A 21,010-nucleotide genomic window follows, 5' to 3' on the forward strand; every position below is an offset into this window, starting at 1 on the left:
CAATCATGTCGTCAATATAGACTTAGGAAGCCGTCGGGATACGTGGATCGTCATGGTATATAACCAGATAACTGATGGTAGAACTAGTTGAAGTTCATATTAATATTGGGCCTTTTTCCTCTACCATTCACGCAATAGGCCTAGTACTAGCCTCAACCGAATAGTAATTTATGCTTTTTGCAACTTTTGCAGCTTTTTTGCAGAGCAAGCAACAGTTGATGGCTCAGGGATTTTATAGTCACAAAGACATTTCCTTAGCAAAAGTCTACAGAAAGTGTTTAGATGGAATTCGCCTGCTAAGTCTAGGTCTAGGCTGTAGACGGCTAGGTACCATTAGGCTAACGATAGTTTCTGTCTTTCAAGATTGTAGTAGTATACAGTACACAGTTTATATCCATGTTGTTTGTGGCCGCATTTATTTTTTTTATAGATAGTCGGAAAAAAGAAGGAACTAATAGTTATATTTATATTCTTCAATTGGGACGAATTGCTTCGTAGACTTATGCCTTTGTTATTTGTGTAAGCTTTCAGTTGCAATTTTGATAATGGCTTGAGTTAAAGTTCTGTTGTCAAGTGCAAATTGATATATATATTTTTTCTCATTATTTTCTTATATAAAGAAGTGGGTACGAATACATTTCATATGTGATATGATGCAATATAGTATGTCGCTAAAAGCATTTGATATTCCAGTCATTATACCCTGGGAATAACTGAAACCCAAAACTCTACGACCCTGAGTTTATAGAATTTAATTGAACATAGAATTTAGGTCAAAGGCCAGGCACTGGGACCTATGAGATCATTCAGCGCTGAAACGGAAATTGCCAGTAAAAGGTATGAAAGGTGTAACAGGAGGAAAACCGCAAAGCAGTTGCACTATGAATCAGTTGCTAGGAGAGGGTGGAAAGAAAGATGGAAGAAAGAGAATATGAAAAGAGGTACAGGAAGAGGAACGAAAGCGGTTACAGCTAGGGCTCGAAGTAATGCTGCAAAGAACCTTAAGTAATGCCTACAGTGCACCTCATGAGGGCCCTGAGTTTTTAGTGGGATGCGAAGATTTGAAATTTACTAAAAGGTGATCGACATCAAATTCATCAGATACGACTGCAAATATAACATCGACAAAGGTATTCGATGTTAAATTAAAATGTACATTACCAGGTAACAGTTTAGTCTGAAAACCACGACCCAAACATTGGCTAACACTGACAATAGAGGGTAACCTCCTTGGCAGTCCAATGGCTTGAATACTAGACCAATCATCATGAAAAGGAATTGACAATCTAACACGAGCAGTTCAGCTTAACCATTAAACAAAATTACTGAGACTAGGTAAAGCCAAAGGCAACTGATGAACGGATATGAGAACCAGACCACCGGCACCTCACGCGGTGCACTGTAGGCATTACTTCAGGTTCTCTGCAGCGTCCTTTTGGCCCCTAGCTGAGACCCCTTTCATTCCTTTCCACTGTACCTCCTTTCATATTATCTTTTTTCCACCGTGCTGTCAACTCTCTCCTAACAATTATTTCATAGTGCAACTGCTTTGAGGTTTTTCTCCTGTTACAGCTTTCAAGCCTTTTACTCTCAATTTCCTTTCCAGCGCTGAATTCTTTATTCCGTTCCACAATATACATGACATTTATACGTTTTCTTATGACATTCGACACAGATCAAGAGAGTTCATGAGGCCATTTAGATTATGTAGACAGAGCAGAAATGTCCTACGCCCGTACGACCGTTAAAAAGAGATCGGATCCCATCTCAAGTATCTTTTTAGGTACTGAACTGTAGGCCTATAGATGCTCCGTTGGTAACTGCAAAGGAGACGGGAGCAAGAAATTCTCCTTTATTGATATAATTTTTAGCTTAATATAGAACAGAGTATATAAGGGTATATATAATGCAGTACAGTTGAATCTGAGAAAACACCGAGATAATGAATTTGTCTTTGGTGGCTGGTACTAAGCACGGTGGAAGCTCCGCGGGACGCCGTGTTTAGTGCCAGCCTCCTCGGGGATGAAGTAAAATTATAGACAGAAGACGGTAAATTTCTCATTAGTTCGGTAAATTTATCGAAGTGTCTCTTGCGTACTGCGTCATGTACACCATAAGTGTGTTTGTAATAGTTTAGCATCACCATAGCATTTCATTTTCTATGAGATTTTTCCTTAGTTTTCTATGAGTTTTGTGGGGAACTTTTAAAAGAGTTCAAGAAGCCACTGTCAGGGATATAAACGCTGAGGTAAAACTGAACACGACTACCGCGGCCTGGTTCCCACCAGCCACACGTTGGAAGATTTATTACCACCATTTGTTTATGTTTTTTGTTGTTGTTGTTGATGTCTTTTGTGTATGTTTGTGATATTTGCTGTCTTTTGTTGATTTTTAGACATTTTATATATATATATATATATATATATATATAATACACACACATATATACATAAGTAAATATGCATATATATACAGTATGTTTATATATGTATGTATGTATGTATATATGTATATAAATATATATATGTAATTTATACATATACATGCATACACATACATATATATATATATTATATATATATATATATATATATATATGTATAAATGTATAATATATATATACATACAATATATATATATATATATATATATATATATATATACATATATATATATAATATATAATATATATATATATAAATATAATATATATATCTATATATATATATATATACATATATATATATATATATACAATATATATATATATATATATATATATATATATATATATATATATATATATATATATATATATATATATTATATTTATATCATTCATGAGGAACCTACTTAGGAAGCCAAATACAGCTAAATTGCACAAGCGAAAAAGGGTTAAAATGAAATGCTCATATCATGTTTGTAGTAAAAGATATATGGTTCATGTGTATGGCCTAAACAGTATCAGTAACAAACACATAAAACACAGATATGTGACAAGGCCACTTACAGGGATGCAACCTAACCTAACCTAATCTAATCTTTGGTACCAAGGGCTACTTAAACGTAGAAGTACCTGAATAACTGTGCACAATCCATTTGCAGCGTGATTGTGTAAGGTATTTCGAAAGTTACACGACATGCTGTCTCCTCACATCTTTTCGAAATTACTGAGTAAAACAACAATGAAGTTAGACTATTTTTCAAAACTGGTCCTCATGCTTGAAAATGATTATCAATTTTTGTGGGAACAAACCCACAGTTATACATGGGTACATATACTTCAAAATAAATCTCTGCAGAGAGCTCTCTGTAGTAATATTTTTTAGATATATTTACCCATACATAACTGCGGATTTTTTTTCACTTCAAGACTCACGCTACCATGAGTATTTTTAAATTAGTTTTTGTGCATCACAGATGTACTCTGTGGTAGTAGGGAAGTCACTCCTGAACAGTTTTCTTTTAGTGAGTTGCGGATTCCAAAACATGAGATGTTTCTCCCGTAGGAAGTTTGATGTTTCCACCAGTGGTACCAACCAGTGCCGCACCTAGAGGAGTTCTGCTGAACTAAATGGTGCGAGGATGCCTATGAATAGTTAAAGCAAAATATATTTTTATATACGCATGTAATTTTACGCAAAAATAGATAATTAAAATAATATCAAATAAAAAAAATTATTATTATTATTATTCTTATTATTATTATTATTATTATTATTATCATTATTATTATTATTATTATTATTTTAATTATTATTATAAATTCTGCAATTCAGGGGGTACAAGAACTGACTGCTGATTTGAAAGGGGTGAGGTTCTTTTTTATTTCTGCAATTCAGGGGGTGCGAGAACTGACTGCTGATTTGAAAGGGGTGCATACATTGAAAAAGGTTAAGAACCACTGATGTGTCCCAACTAGATCGACCTCCGTCACTCTCTCTGGTCAGATAATCTGATTTCACCTGGTGAATAGGGCCCTGATTTTGAGCAGAATGTAGCCAGGTCTTGTAGTGACGTTGATAGCCACTTAGACTGAAGAAAACATTTTATACATAATTATTGTGTTAGCAAAACTGATCTTTATTGTTTTTTTTTCTTTTTTTAATTTATGTTATGTATGTATATACATATACATATACATATACATGCATACATATATATATATACTGTATATAATATATATAGTATATATATATATATATATATATATATGTGTGTGTGTGTGTGTGTATACATGTGTGTGTGTGTGTGTGCAGTATATGTGTGTGTGTGTGTGTGCAACTGATATAAAGATTCTGTTTTGTATATATATATATTTCCCATATATACTGAAAAGGAAAATATACTTATTTTGTATTCCAAGAGTTATATTTGTATATTATACTATTAATATATAAAAAGTATACTATATATATGTAGTATACATGTGTATATATATGTATATGTATATATATATATTTATATATATATTTACTCATATATTTATATATATATGTATATATACATATATATACACATGAATACTACATAAGTATACTATTCTTTATAGTATAATTACAAAAGTCCATAACTTTTGGAAAAAAAAAACAAAATCTTTCTTTCAGTTAAAAGCTAAAAAATCGCTCTCTAAGTTGAAAAAGTGTCACTGGTTTTCGTATTTTGAGACAACTTATACTCTACGGGTTATTTTTTCTTTCAACTTTTTTAAAGCAGTTCGAAAGAATCTTTTGAAATCCTAAGGGTGGAATATTGTCAGATACGGAGTGAAGATCCGTAAGTTTTTGCATCTCCTAAAAACCCGTTATTTTTGTCGAGTCATTAATTCCGCTTGCCCTTTCTTTCCAGTGCCCTGTAGATGAGTGAGGCAGTCGCCACCTCATGCGTTACTTGCTTTCTACAATCTTCCTCTCCACCCTCTCTTAACAATGATTTCATAGCGAAACTGCGAGGTTTTCCCCGTGTTACACCTTTCAGTCCTTTTTACTGTTAATTTCCGTTTCAGCGCTGAATGACCTCATAGATCCCAGTGCTTGTCCTTTGGCCTGAATCTTATATTCTCTTCTGTTCATTTCAGCGAGCGATATAAAAATTGTATTATCTTTCTCAGTGTGTTTTGATAAGATCAGAAAAAATCTATTTTTTGTTCATCATGAAATTACTATGCGGGAAGCTGTAAATGATTTATATATTAATTTTTTCCAGTTCTCTCTCTCTCTCTCTCTCTCTCTCTCTCTCTCTCTCTCTCTCTCTATATCTCTCTATATATATATATATATATATATATATATATATATATATATATATGTATTTATGTATGTCTGTATTGTGTGTGTATATATGTATATACAGTATACATATATATATATATATATATATATATATAATATATATATTATATATGTACTGTATTTATGTATGTATATGTAATATATATATATATATATATATATATATATACAGTATGTACATATATATATATATATATTATATGTACATATATGTATAAATATATATATATATATATATATATATATATATATATAATTATATATATATATATATATATATATATAAATATATATATTATCTATATATATGTAATATATATATATATACATATTATATGTATGTATAAGAACAATCTTACGCCACCAAGTTAAAAGGCGATATTTACAATACAAAAAGCGTATACATACTTCCGCGTCCGAGCAGACAAATGTTACCTTTTTCAAAACCTATCAGTTCATTTCCGATTCATGAACAAATCATGAGAAATCCTCTCGTATATTTCTCATGGCGGAGAGTAACTCTTGTATAAAAAGGACTTAAACTCGGAAAATGAGCCAAAAGTAAGTGAATCAAAACATAGCTTTCTGCATTAGTTAATTAAATTCCTAGTATTTGCATTATGATTTTTTTTTAGTTTTCTGTAAAGGAAAACTATTGTGCCGGCATTGTCTGTACGTCCGCGCTTTATTCTGTTGGCACTTTTTTTCTGTCCGCAGTTTTTTCTGTCTGCACTTTTTTCTATCCGCACTTTTTCTGTCCGCCCTCAGATCTGAAAAACTAACAATTGTTTCATAGTGCAACTGCGAGATTTTCATCCTGCTACACTTTTCAGACCACCTTACTGTCAATTTCCAATTTAGCGTTGAATGACCTCATAGGTCCCAGCGCTTGGCCTTTGGCCTAAATTTTATGTTCCAGTTCTAATTGCATAAAAAACAGATACTCAGTGCATGAAGTCATCTTTAAGCTCATTCATCAATAGTTTGGAAAGGTAGTAATGAAATGTGGAGAGCTAATGCCGTAGAGTTTATCACGCCCGGGTGATCTACTTGTGTTGCTCTATCGTTTTTAATCAGATTGTATACCCTGTAGGGAGGTAGTGTCGATAGTGCAACTCATGCGGTACACTGTAGGCATTACTTAACGTTTTTGCAGCGTCCCTTTGGTTCCTAGCTGCATGATGCGTTCCTAGTTTGACGAATTGGCGTAAGACATTTTCCCTACTCTGAGAAAATGAGCTTCAAAGATTTTGATATTATTGAGAGCTGCTGATTAGCTCATATTTTGAAAATGTGATAACACAGATATCTGAAGTTTTGATATGTTACAGAGTATCCACAAGTGGGTCACTTTGGCTGGAAAGATCAAACACTTAAAAAAAAAATGGGGTACTCCTTTTTCCTCAAAGCTGGGACGATAGGTTACAAGTATCTTTTTAAAAGAGTGTATTTGTGCAGTGGCGGTGTATGTTGAAGCCCTCCAGGAAAATAAAAATAATAGTGAAGGGAATAATGCTCCCTTTTCGTTCCTTTTACTGTAGCTCCTTTCACATTCTCTTTCTTCCATCTTACTTTCCACCCTCTCCTAACAATTGATTTATAGTGCAACTGCGAGGGTTTCCTCCTGTTTACACCTTTCAAATCTTTTACTGTCAATTTCCGTTTCAGCCTTGATTGACCTCTATAGGTTTCAGTGCTTGGCCTATGGCCTAAATTCTATATTCAATTCAATTCATATCTGCACTTACAAACCGTTTCATAATACTGAAATGTCATAGAAAAGTATCGTGAAGTCATTAATGGCATAAGAATATCTTACTGCCTCTGTATACAGGCATTCGTAGTGAAGTGTATTTCTGAAAGCTTTTAATCAGGATGTGAACAGGTTGACGTTGTTAAGGAGCTTGTTGTAGCTATGTCTTCTAGGCAGGTAGTGACATCTGTAGGCATTACTTGAGGTTCTTTGCAACTTCCCTTCGGCTCCTAGCTGTATAACCTCTTTCATTGCTTTGGAACCTTCCGTTCATATTCTCTTAATTCCATCTTACTATCTTCAACCCTCTCCTAACAATTGTTTCATAGTGCAACTGTGAGGTTTTCCCCCTCTTACTCCTTTCAAACTTTTCTACTCTCAATTTCCCTTTCAGCACTGAATGACCTCATAGGTCTCAGTTTGGTTTTTGACCTAAATTTTGTATTCCATTCCATTCCATAACAACTATGAAAAACAGGGTGTAACCAGGCTTATTATGGTCTCAAATACTCGGCCTGGCTAGTTAGGACAATTAGTATGTGGGGCTAGTATTAGCATTACGTGTGTTACTAGACGTTATATTGTCTTTGCAATTTTTCCGTTGATCAAGTTGCCCCAGTGGATAACATTGACCGACATCATCTTCCTTGTTATTGTTCTGAGTAACCAGTGAAGAATTACTGTTTAGAACCTTGAATGATAATTCTGTTCGCATGCAGATTTTCTTGCACGATTGTTTGCTTGCGTTGTCTCGTTTCCTCCAGATTATGTTTGTTGGTAGAGCAATTATTTCATCTTCGTGGACTGATAATCTTTGTCAGTCGCTTGGCGAAATATGTAGTGGCGAGGAAACAGATATTTCAGTTTTCTCTCTCTTTCCATGAGGGAAAAGAAGATATACATATAGATATATATATATATATATATATATATATATATATATATATATATATATATATATAATAACTATATAACTCTATATATATATATATGTATGTATCTATGTATGTATGTATGTATGTATTGCAAATAGACTGGACTATTGAGTTTACTGGAGGAAGATGAACTATATTCTTTGCTGATCGTCAATTTCTCCTGAGATTCACTTGATTTTCAGGGAATTATTATCGTTCGCAAATGAGAGACTTCCGTTTTGTTGGGCTCAGAGAATAGAACGATAGCGTTCTAGTTTCTGTCTATCCTTCAGAGGTTGATACCATCATGGCAGGATGTATGGCAATGAAAGAAAATGCTGAAATCTAGAAAGATTTGTTTATTTGTAGCATATTTCACCTACGCATTACATGGTTGCTTTCAGGAACTCTTTATAACGAAGCTACAGTTTTCATGACCATGCAAGTTCGGTATATCCGACTTTCATATAAAACTATTGGATGATGCAATCACCAACGTAATCCGAAGACGTGAGCATACGAGTTTGCAAAAGATATATAACGTATCAATTAGAGTTCCGTTCGTGGAATATTGTGAAGAATCTGAAAATATATATAACTATATTTAGGGCGTCGTCATCCTAGCTCGAATATGTAGATTTTGATTCGAATTTAGAGAGCCTTGATGATAATTCTACCCTCGGTTTCCTCCAGCTCCTGCTGTGCCTTGCGGAATTTGGCCAAGTTGAGGGCGGCGATTTCCTCAGCCTCCTCGATCTGGCGCTTGTAGGTCTTGATCTTCTGCTGGAGCTTCTCGACGAGGTCCTGCATCTTCTCGTGGTTCTTCTTGTCCTCATCGAACTGGAAGGTCAACTCCTTGATGCGCCTCTCGCACTTCCTGAGGTTCTTCTGGGCATCAGAATGGCGGCGGGACTCGTCGTCAAGCTGGGCCTCGAGCTCGGAGATGCGGGCTTCGAGTTTGGAGATGGCCTTCTTGCCAGTCTTCTGGGCGTTGCTCTCGTTCTCCTCGAGGCGGACCTGGAGCTCCTTGACGGTGACTTCCAAGCCCTTGCGCATCTTCTCCTGGGTCTGGGCGTGTTCCTGCTCGGCGCGGAGCTCGTCAGCGAGGCGGGCGGCGTCGACCATGGCCTTCTTGGCCTTCTCCTCGGAGTTCTTGGCTTCGTTCAGCATCTCGTCAAGATCAGCCTGTTGGAAGGAGAGAAAAATGAGTATCACGTGAGTGTTACACAATCATATTTCTTCTTGCCGGTCTTATATCAATAAGCAAGAAACATGGAAGTTTGTAAGGTCGAGAAGCTCCTTACCTGGAGGGTCTGCATCTCGCATTCCAGCTTTCTCTTGGTGACCGTGAGGTTGGCATTCTGGGTGGTGAGGTTGTTGATGGAATCGTGGGCCTCAGCGAGCTCGGTCTCAGCCTGGCGACGGCCGCGGTCGGACTGTTCGAGGAGAGTGCGAGACTCTTCCAGTTCGCCGTGGAGGGCGTTGGCGCGGCGCTCGGAGATGCCGTACTGCTCGCGGTATTCGGAGGCAAGGCGCTGGGCCTCTTCGATGCGGGAGCCCATGTCCTTGATGTCATTGTTGATCTTCTTGATGTGCTTCTGGAGGTCGGAGTTGGCCTTATTGGAATGATCAAGGGCGATCTCGAGCTCGTTGATGTCAGACTCGAGCTTCTTCTTGACGCGGAGAGCCTCAGCCTTGCCCTTGGCCTCAGCTTCGAGGGAAGCCTGCATGGAGTCAAGAGCACGCTGGTGGCACTTGCTGCAAAGGTGAAAAGTACACAGGTAAGTGATGTAATTGGTTTCTGAAGTTGGATGGCTGTTAATTTTGTCTCATCCTATTAGCTCTTAATGAAATGAAAAATATTTTATTCTCTCTCTCTCTCTCTCTCTCTCTCTCTCTCTCTCTCTCTCTCTCTCTCTCTCTCACGTCTTATGTGAGATACGGCACATTTCAAGATTACTGTAATCATTTTAGCTAAGGCAAGTGACAGAACGGTGAAAATTCAACTTACCGGGTGTTTTCGAACTCCTCTTCCTTCTCCTGAATACGCCTGTCGATTTCCTGCCTGACCTGGCTAAGCTCGAGCTGGCCACGGAGGAGCTTGTTCTCTTCCTGTTCAAGAGCGGCCTCAGCCTCCTCAAGAGCAGCCTGGAGCTCTTCCTTCTCGATCTCAAGGCGCTTGGCGTTCTTCTGAACTTCATGGTATGAGCGGCCACCCTCACCGATCTGGTCCATGAGATCCTTGATCTCATCAGCGAGGTTCTTGTTCTCACGGCGGACGGAGTCGAGCTGCTCAATGTTCTCCTCGTAGGCAGCCTTAAGGCGGAAGTGTTCGGTGGAGTAGTTGCGGCATTCCTTCTGGGAAGCGTCGAGTTCAGCAGCAAGATCATCAACCTTCATCTTCCATTCACCAATGATCCTGTCGAAGTTCTTCTGCTTCTTCTCAGCGGCAGCAGCAAGAGTGTTGGCGCGCTCGACGGCAACCTGGACGTCCTCGAGCTCGGCACTGACACGAGCCTTGGTCTTCTCAAGGTTCATGTTCTTGATGTTGAGCTGCTCAATCTGAGCCTCGGCTTCGTCAAGGCGGGCGGCGAGCTTCATGCGGGCAGCCTCGATTTCCTCAGCGCGGGCAAGTCCCTCAGACTCGTACTTGGCGCGCCACATCTGGGCCTCGGCGTTGGCCTTGGAAAGCATGCGCTGAACGTCGGCCTTGGCCTCGGCTTCCTCATCGAGAGACTCGCGGAGGGCAGCAATGTCATGCTCCAGATTGCGGTACTTGCCAAGGATGGTGGCACGGCCCTGGAGAATGGAGTTGGTCGTTAGTTGGTGGTTTTTGACAGCGCGGATAAGAAAAGAACCTCATTTTTACATCTGCCTTAATCTAAAGAAAGATTCAACATTACCCTAAGACCTTACCCTGCTCTCATCATCAGCGAGCTTCCTGCTGTCTTCGAGCTGGTTGGTGAGGGAAAGCTTCAACTTGGAAAGCTGGGCAAGGTTGGACTCGGCCTCCTCGAGCTGGCGGATGAGGTCAGCATTCTCAACAGCCAGCTTCTTCTTGGTGGCGTCGAAGTCGCTGAGGGTGCGGTTAGACTCATCAAGCTTAGCGTGGGTCTCGCCGAGCTGGTGCTGGAGCTGCTTGGTGGTCTTCTCAGCAGCGGCCTAGTCACAGAAAAGGGAGAAAATTTTGAGTCAAGTTTACGATGCCTTTTCCCCAAATGAAATGCTTATATTTTTGTGATGCCGTAACGTGAAGTTGTGCTTCATCTTTAAGACTTACCTTGTCGCGGGCAAGAGCGTCCATGGTAGCCTTGGCATCATCAGCATCACGCTTCATGGCGTCCTTGTCCTTCTCAGCCCTGTAAAAAAGAAAGTGTTTTATTTATGCATTCATTTTAATGGAAAGTACTATTTTACAGTCACGCCGCTGAGGAGAGATGTGTTAATTACTTAATTTTATTTTGCACGGAAAATATTATAACTGATGATCTTTTGCGACTGATATCCCTATACAATCCATCCCTAAATGCGGTTATTTCACACACTTTCGGACTGTACGTATGAAAATTACCTGGCCTTCATCTTGTTAAGATGATCAATGTTCTCGGACAGCTCAGCAACAGCATCGTTGTGCTTCTTGCGGAGCATGGAGAGGGCAGACTCGTGCTGAATGTTGGATTCCTCAAGATCACGACGAAGCTTAGCGAGTTCACCTTCGCGCTTCTTGTTGATTTCGATCTGAGCGGCAGTGGCGCCACCAGCCTCGTCCAGGCGGTCACCGAGGTCGGAGAGATCGCGAGCCAAGGCAGCCTTGGCCTTCTCAGCCTTGGCGCGGGCCTGGCGCTCGTGCTCAACCTCAACGTCGAGCTCCTCAATGCGGGCCTGCAGCTCCTTGATCTGCTTGTTGCCCTTGTGGATGAGGATCTGCTCGTCGTCGTACTTGCTGCCGAGGGAGGAAACTTCCTTGTCCTTGCGCTGAAGGGTGTTCTCCAGTTCCTTCAGGTTGCGCTCGAGGTCAGCGACTGCTTCCTGAGTGAGCTTCAGGTCGCCCTCAACCTTCCTCTTGGATTTCTCAACTTCGGCGCGGAGTTTCTTCTCGCGCTCAAGGGAGTCCTCGAGCTCGTCGAGCTGTCCCTCAAGCTTGGACTTCAGCTTGTTGAGGTGGTTGCACTTATCCTCAACACCCTGGACGTCCTCAGCGGTCTTCTGGTTGCACTCCTGAAGGTGCTTCTTTTCCTTGTTAACCTTGCTGATGAGCTCCTCCTGGTGAGCGATCTCCTCGTTGAGGGTCTGGATCTGTTGATCCTTGGTAGCCTTGTCCTCCTCGGCCTTCTGGATGGCAAGGTCAAGATCCTCGAGATCCTTCTTGAGGCCGCCAATCTCCTGCTCAGCCTTCTTCTTACCCTGGGTAAGTTGGTTGCGAGCTTCCTGCTCGTTGGCGAGGCGCATCTGGACTTCCTACAGAGAGAAGAGATTCAGTGTAATATTATGTTCATCAGTATGCCTTAAGAATGAATAAGTTCCCAAGAGTACTTTCTCAAAGAACATCCTGATAATAAAAATGTGTCAGATCGATTACTTACAGCCAGTTGGGACTCGACTTCAGCCTTCAGAGCCTGGACCTTAGCCTGCTTCTCAAACATCTCGCTGACACCACCCTTGCTGGACTCGACAGTTTCGAAGAGGGCATTCCTCTCCTCCTGAACGATGGCGTGGGCATCTTCGAGTTCCTTGCGCTTGACAAGAGCCTTCTCGAGAGCAGCCTCAGCCTCTTCAGCCTTCTTCTCGAGGCCGTCAAGCTGATCCTGGACACGGCTGACGTTGAGCCTTGGCTTCAGGGCATTCCAGAATCCGTACCAAGGCCAGCTCTTCATGTTCTGGTACTTCCTGATGTTGCGCTGAACGACGATCAGGGAGACACGCTGATCCTGCAGCTTCTTGTAGGACCTACGGCTGAGCCAGCCACGGCACCAGGACTGCAGCCAAGTCATGAGGAGACCAATGCGGTTGTCACGGACCTCCTCAAGCTGACCCAAGATACCGGCGCGGAAGAACACCTGTGTTCGGAGACAGCGGTTAGCAAGATGTTATGAACGCGGCCTTTAGACGTGGGAGTTCCGTGAAAAGGCTCAGAATAGTCTAAGTTCATTTCATTATGATATCAAAGATTGAAAAAGATAGGTTATTTTTTTTCAGTCTTCGTAACTTGGTACAAAAAAAAAAAAAATGAGACGGGCGAGAGCAAAGGCCGAAACATACATTCAAATGCAATTAAGAAAACCGACGAAATCTGTATGGCATTTGTTAAGATAATTCAAGGGTAAAATCCAAGTTTCGGGGGAGGTGGTGGGGTTCATCAAGCAAGTACTTCTGAAGAGGTTATTTTACTTGGTCAGTTTACAGGGCTTACGATGTGGTGATAATATTTTACGTTTCCATGCGCTATCTACAAAAAGTGCAAAAAGGGCTAAGGGGATTCGATCGAAAGGTGTTGAGAGTGTCACGGAGATATCCGCCTATTTCCAAACGAAGGAGAGAAACTAGGGGGGGGGATGCAAGTGGATTTTCGAAAGGAGGCCTTGCCTTTTCAGGCAAAGGCTATTCGTGAGTAGAGACTGCAGAAGGGAATCAGGGTTGTGGGGCGGGGGCGGGGGAAGAAGAAGGGGTCGGCTGCAAATCGAACTCGTTGGGAGGTGAGGGGAGCATTCTTTGATATTTCTTTCAAAGACCTTAGTGTTGCCAGTACGGTAGGTCTCCTTGTCAAGACCGGCCTTCTGGAAGCAAGCCTCGGCAGCCAGCTTGTCATTCTTGGACTGGGACATCTCAACAGAAGCCACGATCTTGTAACTGGTGAAAGGAACATTGATTATGGGGGGGGATGAACTCGAGTCTGTTCAAGAATAGCACAGCTCTTCCTTTTGCTTATGTCTCTGAAAACTACTTGGGCTGAATGAAATGTCTTAACCCTAACTTCCTCTTCGAGAGTAGTGACCAGTGATCAGAAGTGCACCGACTTATCAGACCTCATGAAGTTTTCAAAAACCTAGTTTTACAGTGCTCATATTGTTTCACGTTCTTTATCGTGTTGATATAGATCTCGTTCAAATGTGGTTTACTGATTCCCAAGTGTTGTTCTTATGCGGGAATACTAAAATGCTCGTCTGAGCACCGTTATGAACCGAAAAGAGGATTGTTCAACTCACCGGTGCTTGAAGTCGTTGTACATCATCCTGTTGGGGAAGCCCTTTCGGCAAATACGGATACCTTCAAGTACACCGTTACAAGTCAGCTGATGCATAATCAAGCCAGCCTCGACCTTGCCTGTAACGAAGAAAGACGATCGAGTGAGAGAGAGAGAGAGAGAGAGAGAGAGAGAGTACCTTTCTGTGGGTGTACCGTACAGTCTGTTGCAATAGAGAAGATTACAGTTTGTATACAGTGCTTGGTTTTCAGCAGAGAGAGAGAGAGAGAGAGAGAGAGAGAGAGAGAGAGAGAGAGAGAGAGAGAGAGAGAGAGAGATGGCTGGGAGGGTATGATCACATGTACATGTATATAGTTTATTTATTCTCATAGGAAATTCTTCATGTTGGAAAATATATACTAACCAGGAGTCTTGGTCTCATTAGGTACAATGCATCGGATGAAGTGGGGGTGGGTGGCGTTCAAGGTCCTCATCAAGTTGTTCAGCTGATCCTGAAGAGGGAGAAAGAGGACAATAATTAGAATTTTCCAGCGTAATTTAGACCGTATTCAATCAAGCTTCACATCGACAGAGAGACCAGGAAAATCATTGGGAAAACGACATTTGTTGTTTCTCGTGGAGTATAGCAGAAATGTGTTAACCTAACTCGCTTTGATGACCAGAGTTTCGTTTATTTAGGTATTTGCAAGGTAGCGTTGTACTGTTCCTTACCCTGTAACCAGATGATACGGTCTTGAAACCACCAGACTTGCCCTTGCCTGCATAGAAAATGGAAGTGTCATTAGGAAGTGATTCGGTCTTAAACGTACCTATTATCCTATATTCTAGTTATGCTTCATTGTCTCATCATTTCTATCTCGATATACAAAAAGTAAACAGTAATTTGTTAAAGCAAAAAATCATATAATCCTTCTTGGAATTTGGAAATCTGCTATTATCATCGACTATAGCAGGTGATACGCCTTCTTTTCAGAAGCAACTGGAAGCAAGTTGATGCCATACTCTGGAAGCAAGAAAGAAAACGAATTAGTCAAGTTCATTTCATCTATACAGATTTATAGCTTTGTGCTGTTATAATCGACAATGCATCACTGGCTGTAAGTAATGCTTTCCTTTGCATTGGTGTTCAAGTTCATATTTCTTTTCATGATACCTACCACCCTTGCCACCGCCGCCAGCGTCACCAGACTGGCCGGGATGGTCAGCGAAGATCTCAATAATGAGAGTGTTGCTGCCCTTCTTCAGGATGTCGACAACAGTGTCGTTCAGGGGATCCTTGTTCTTCTCGAGCCAGCCAGTCAAGTTGTAAGTGACGGTACCAGCGTAGTGGACGATGGCGAAGTGACCCTCAACCTGGCCGGGCTTTGGTGGCTTGGGCTTGATGAACACAGGAGATTTACCAAGATGGTTGGCGTTCAACTTCTCCTGGAAGGTCTTGTCAGTAGCCTTGGGGAACATAGACTCTTCCTCAAGGATGGCGAGGAGACCAAGTTTCTGTAATTAGGAAAATCCGCGTGAGAGGAGTGAATTTGCTTGGAGAGCCTTCCAGGTAACTTTCAGAATCTCTCAATGATAAAGGCTGTAGCAGTGACTGTTATTTGTGTGATTTCAACATGAAAATTTACCTTTTCGAACAACTCAATGCAGGCCTGGAGATCCATACCGAAATCGACGAAGACCCAGTCAATACCTTCCTTCTTGTATTCCTCCTGTTCCAGTACGAACATGTGATGGTTGAAGAACTGCTGCAGTTTCTCATTACAGAAGTTGATGCAAATCTGCTCGAAGCCGTTGTCCTGTGTGGAAAGTAGAAAAGAACGATTTAATCTGCAGTAGAGTAGATGCCTAGACAGAGAGAAGGACCTCATAGTGCAGGATATATAACATTTGTTAGACGTGAATGAATGCTCCTAAGTTGGAAGATGCTCACGTCGAAAATCTCAAAACCGGCGATATCGAGTACACCGATGAAGGAGGCACGCTTCTGGCCGGTTTCAAGGGTCTTGTTACACTTGTCGACCAAGAACCTGAAGACGCGATCGAAGAGGGCCTTAGCCAGGGCACCGACGGAGTAGTTGACCTTGTTCACGTCCATACCCTTGGCGACGAACTCGTTACCGACCTTGATCTTGGGCTTGCACAAACCGTTGTAGAAGTGATCGACGTCAATACCGAGAAGAATGGCAACCTTCTCGCCAACCTGGGAGAGGAGGAGGAAGAAGAAGACGAACGTGTGGTTAGCATCGGTGGTAAGGGCTCGCGCCGGAAAGCAAGGGGGGGGGAGGGACTTTGTCTCACGGAGGGATGTTTATCATCACAAATGAGAAGGGAGAGATGGTTCAAGATACCTCAGTGCCGTCGGCTTCAGCCTGCTCTTCACGACCCTTCTGCTTGAACTTCATTTCACCCATGTGCATGACAGCGGCGGTGATCTTGTAAATGTTGTCGATTTCCTCCTTGGTGAAGTTGAGAATGAAGAAAGCGTCCTGCGACAGAGAGAGAGAATTCCCGTAGGGGACGAATTAGCACCCGACACAACAAGATATGCGAGGAATCGACAAGAATATGGCATCGAATTCTCTCAAGACAAGATGCAAGGCTTTTAGAACTTACGTGACAGAACTGCATGTCCTCGCCGTCGTCAATGGATGGTACAGTGACCTTGCCCTGAGATACATAGTGGTAGTCGTAGATGTCGTCGCTGAGGAGGCACATAGCTAAGGGAGAGATGTGCGAAAATACAGTAGTCTTATAGAAAGAGGCTTCGTAAAAAACAGAAACATCTATTCCACGAGTGTTTAATTTTCTTCAGTGTCATACTACTGACGAGACCGGGACTGTACTTACGCTTGATCTCGGCGATCTGGCCGGTCATCATCTCGTAGAAGATGTGGTAGGACCTCTCCAGAGGCTGCTGGGAGATGACACGGGCCTTCTCCAGCAGGTAGGACTCAATATCAGCACCAGACAGCTTGCCGTTGGGCTCGAAGTGGATACGGATGAACTTACCCTGAGGTTCAGGAAAAGAGAAGGATGAGTTGCATCCGAGAACATGTCATTTTATGTCGGGAATTCCATTTCAATTGCTGAAAATACAAGGAACCTAAGTAATTGCCACTTACGAATCGGGAGGAGTTGTCATTCCTGACAGTCTTGGCGTTACCGAAGGGTTCCAAAATGGGGTTGGTCTGGACGATCTGATCCTCCAAGTTCTGTTAGGAGAAGAAGAATATTGTTTTTAGAGGAGGCGGGTGGATATACAGCGGAGCCGAAGAACCAGTATGTCTCACGCATATTGTTCACAGCAGTCAGTAAGAAACGAAAGACCTCTACTTTACCGGCTTCTCAGCTTCGCCGGCCTTCTTCTCAGTGGCACCGACGTTGGCGAAGTATGACAGTACCTTCTTTGTGTTCTCAGTCTTACCGGCGCCAGACTCACCTCTGTGTTGGGAAGGCGAATTTTGAGTCAAACCCAAGACACGCTGCACTTAGTAATACGCACACACACACTCACATGTGCACTCATACGAAGAAACACCGACAAAACGTACACTGACGACACGTACACTGACAACAAGCTACGCCATAGAATCTAAGATGAAAATGCCACTGTCTTGAATCTTGGAACGGTAAAAGCTTAGGCACAATTTAGTTAAAACTTACTAGTTGCCACTTTATGATTTAGGAAATTCGTCCCTTTGATTGTGTAGAAATGAAACACTGATTCAGTGGGTAAAAAGAGCTGATTCCCGTTATTACTTTGACTTGGAATCAAAAATGAAGCTAAAGAATACAGTACATTTACCAAGACATTCCAACGGAGCACATTTGCTAAACTTACGTGATCAGCATAGACTGGTTACCACCGGCTGTAAGAAGAGATAGAAAGAAATTGTGAGAGATTCGATATTATACGTTGGGGAAAAAGCTGAAGCTATTTTGGAATCACTGCTTTTGTTTGATCATTAAAGGACAACGATTAAGAGAAAGTAATAATACGAAAGAGGCCGTCTTTAGGTTGGGGTGTATCTGGCCAGAAGTGTAAGCATGACTTAAGATTTGATTTGATTTTGCTTCCATAAACAGTCGAGGCAAGAAAGTGTGGGGTGTCTCTTACCCTGCAACATGTCCATGTAGGCACCGTCAGAGATGGCGAAGATGTGGGGAGGCACTTCATTACGCCTCTTGCCCATGTAGATCTTGACAGTACGGTTGGTGTAGATGGGGAAGCGCTTGTAGGGGTTGACGGCGATACAGAAGAGACCGGAGTAGGTGTAGATGAGCTGAGCCTGATAACGATTCTTCAAGTTGTACAGGACAGAGGCATCGTTCAAGTAGGTCAAGTTGGACATGTCCTCGCACTTCTCGTATTTGTTGGGGTTGACCTGACCGACCAGATCCTTCTTCCAGTCCTTGGTCTCGCCCTCAGCGAGGACAGTGACGAGGTCGCCCTTGGTGCCCTGGATCTCACCCAGAACGAAGCCTTCGGTAGGATGAGGGACCCAGCAGGACTTCTTTGCGTCGTAAGGCTTGGCCATGTCCTTGAGTTTCATCTCCCTGGAGATGAAGAGCCATTCGGAGGGATCTGGGTCGGGACCAGTGCTCTTTTTGACGTGGCCGGGCATGTTGGTGGTGGGTGATCAAAAGCGCTCAGACTCACAAACACGGCTCTGGAACTTTCCTGGTCGGTGGGAGAGAAGAAGAAGATGATGATGAGAAAGAGATTGCAGGTGAGTGACGGAGGAGAAACTAAATGGCTTTTGGTGATGGAGAATAGGGCTGCCAAGGTGTTTCAGGACTTTTTTGAGCTTTCTGCTTCTACTTTGGTACTGTACTCTACTGTCTTGGCCTCATAAATGTAATTATCGTTTTAGAAAGGTATCAAAATGTAAAAAAAAATACGAAAAATAGGGCTGCCAAGGTGTTTCAGGACTTTTTTTGGCTTTCTGCTTCTACTTTGGTACTGTACTCTACTGTCTTGGCCCCACAAATGTAAGGTTAGTTGAATCAGTGAGTGAAAAAACGTGGGAGAAATGGGTGTGACATGGAGAATGCCTACTCTGACAAGGCGAGAAAACTTGCCAGTTTTTATATTACAGAAAAGGTCTGGGGCCAGAATTGACATCAACGAAGTGAACTGATATTAAAACTGGTTAGCAGAAGAAATTTTTTGTCTGACCAATTTTTATCTCAGCATTGCTGTTCTTAACGTCACATTCAAGAATGAATTGGACTACTTGACAAAACTGAGTTATATTGATATTTCCGTGTTGTACACAAATGTAGTAAATCAACACAGCGACCCCACGCCCCCCCGTCCAACTCAACGCACACACACAGTTCATTTGATGATTACACACACGTTCTCACGTCAACATACAGACGTGCTACATACGTACATACATTCACGCATGTATGTGTGCGTCCGTAGAAAACAGTAAACGAAACCGCGATCGCTATTTCAGTGTGTCTTGTAGGTCGGCTTGAAAGCGGAGATTACTTGACCAGCCAACCTGATCGATGACATTTTGTGTAGGTTTGATAAATTTACTTCACTGTAATTAGAGTGTATTTAACTGAAATTTAAAATAAAAAGCAAGATTTAGAGTGTATTTAACTGAAAATTAAAAATGAAAAGCAAGTAACAGCATCAGTTTTTTTTATGACTTGGTAATAACTATATTGTGTACATTTAGAAAAAAAAAACTCGTAAATTTGGATATTATACAAAATGGGGGAAAAAAATTTTGACCAAATCTGTTGCTCCCTCAATCGCAATATTGACCGCACCGTCATCGTGATTTATTTAGCTGAAATCCAATGAATGAAATGACATTGCGAAAACTATTTCGTGAAAAGAGAAGCTGAATTTGGAGTCTTTTCATCTACGTGTTTATTTGAAAGAATATATCAGAATATTCTCCGAACGTATTTTCCGATCTCTTTCGACGACACCATCTGTATTCCACACAACGAGACACACTGGGCACTTTCACGAGAACTCAAGAAGAGACGGCAAGACTTACAACGAACTTCCCAGCACCACCACAATCACGCCACCGTCCCTTTCACCCACCGGAGGACACCTGAAGCCGCAGCCGTGTCTGGGTATCTTATATACCCTGCTCTGGTGGGGTTCTCGGCGGGGATCGGCGGGGTGGGCGTGGTCTGCCAGGGGAACGCTGCTTGCAACAGATAAGAATAGCAGACGGACTGGTCCCCGTGCCTCGGATGTTTCACATTTGGCAGACCAATGCACTCTCTTCTCTCTCTCTCTCTCTCTCTCTCTCTCTCTCTCTCTCTCTCTCTCTCTCTCTGTGAAGGCATATGTATATTCTCTTTGGTTCTACATAACATTTTGAAGAACCTCATGCAAAAGTGAAGATGTTATTCTCGCTCCTCCGAATCTTCTGCGGACTTCAAAGAAGAAGAAGAAGAAGAAGAAGAAGAAGAAGAGCACATTTTCAATATTTTACCTTCAGGGGGCGCCCCCCCCCTGAAGGAGTTGTATAATTTTTTTTTACACAATTAGCAAAGCACCTCACTGAGATTTGGATATTGATTATTTCTTGTTTATTGATTCCTTTGCATTTCGAACCTGAATGTGACTTTGAAATGATGTTGGATGAACAAATCTGGGGAATGGGGCAGTTGGGGCATGGCCTCCAAGGGTATTGTGAAGAGGTAAAAATTCCGATAAACGTATAAAGAAAAGGAAAAACCAAGTGCCAGTATAACTGAATAAAAAGAAGAGTGTTGTATACATACATCATACACACATATATATATACATGTATATAGCATATATATGTATGTATGTATATTATTTATATATATATATATATATATA

The 21,010-nt window shown here is 41.6% G+C and overlaps 2 protein-coding genes across 4 annotated transcripts in view; one reads left to right on the plus strand and one right to left on the minus strand.

The window, feature by feature from the left end:
- LOC136840735 (retinol dehydrogenase 13-like) overlaps positions 1-21,010 on the plus strand; it is a 256,460-nt gene that overhangs the window by 373 nt on the left and 235,077 nt on the right. The window lies entirely within an intron of this gene.
- Positions 8,303-20,389, minus strand: LOC136840729 (myosin heavy chain, muscle-like). The gene is made up of 22 exons (XM_067107547.1): positions 20,187-20,389; positions 18,278-18,841; positions 18,002-18,029; positions 17,499-17,601; positions 17,283-17,372; positions 17,008-17,170; positions 16,774-16,877; positions 16,509-16,646; positions 16,091-16,360; positions 15,786-15,956; positions 15,321-15,654; positions 14,872-14,918; positions 14,564-14,651; positions 14,162-14,279; positions 13,688-13,805; positions 12,542-13,015; positions 11,530-12,416; positions 11,239-11,317; positions 10,875-11,120; positions 9,970-10,757; positions 9,263-9,716; positions 8,303-9,143 (listed from the first exon to the last, which is right to left on the minus strand). Exons 2-22 carry the CDS (start codon positions 18,783-18,785, stop codon positions 8,610-8,612), a joined length of 5,742 nt encoding a protein of 1,913 aa, XP_066963648.1. The 5' UTR covers positions 18,786-18,841; positions 20,187-20,389; the 3' UTR covers positions 8,303-8,609.

This window comes from Macrobrachium rosenbergii, chromosome 8, assembly GCF_040412425.1.
Source record: "Macrobrachium rosenbergii isolate ZJJX-2024 chromosome 8, ASM4041242v1, whole genome shotgun sequence".
Taxonomy (NCBI): domain Eukaryota; kingdom Metazoa; phylum Arthropoda; class Malacostraca; order Decapoda; family Palaemonidae; genus Macrobrachium; species Macrobrachium rosenbergii.

Bases quoted from the DNA above. Each gene is read 5' to 3' on its own strand.
- LOC136840729 (XM_067107547.1), bottom strand. From the start codon at position 18,785: ATGCCCGGCCACGTCAAAAAGAGCACTGGTCCCGACCCAGATCCCTCC. The intron at 17,602-18,001 runs GTAAGTTTAGCA...TTCCCAACACAG, and splicing joins AACCAGTCTATGCTGATCAC to AGGTGAGTCTGGCGCCGGTA. The intron at 16,361-16,508 runs GTATCTTGAACC...CTCCTCTCCCAG, and splicing joins CTGAAGCCGACGGCACTGAG to GTTGGCGAGAAGGTTGCCAT.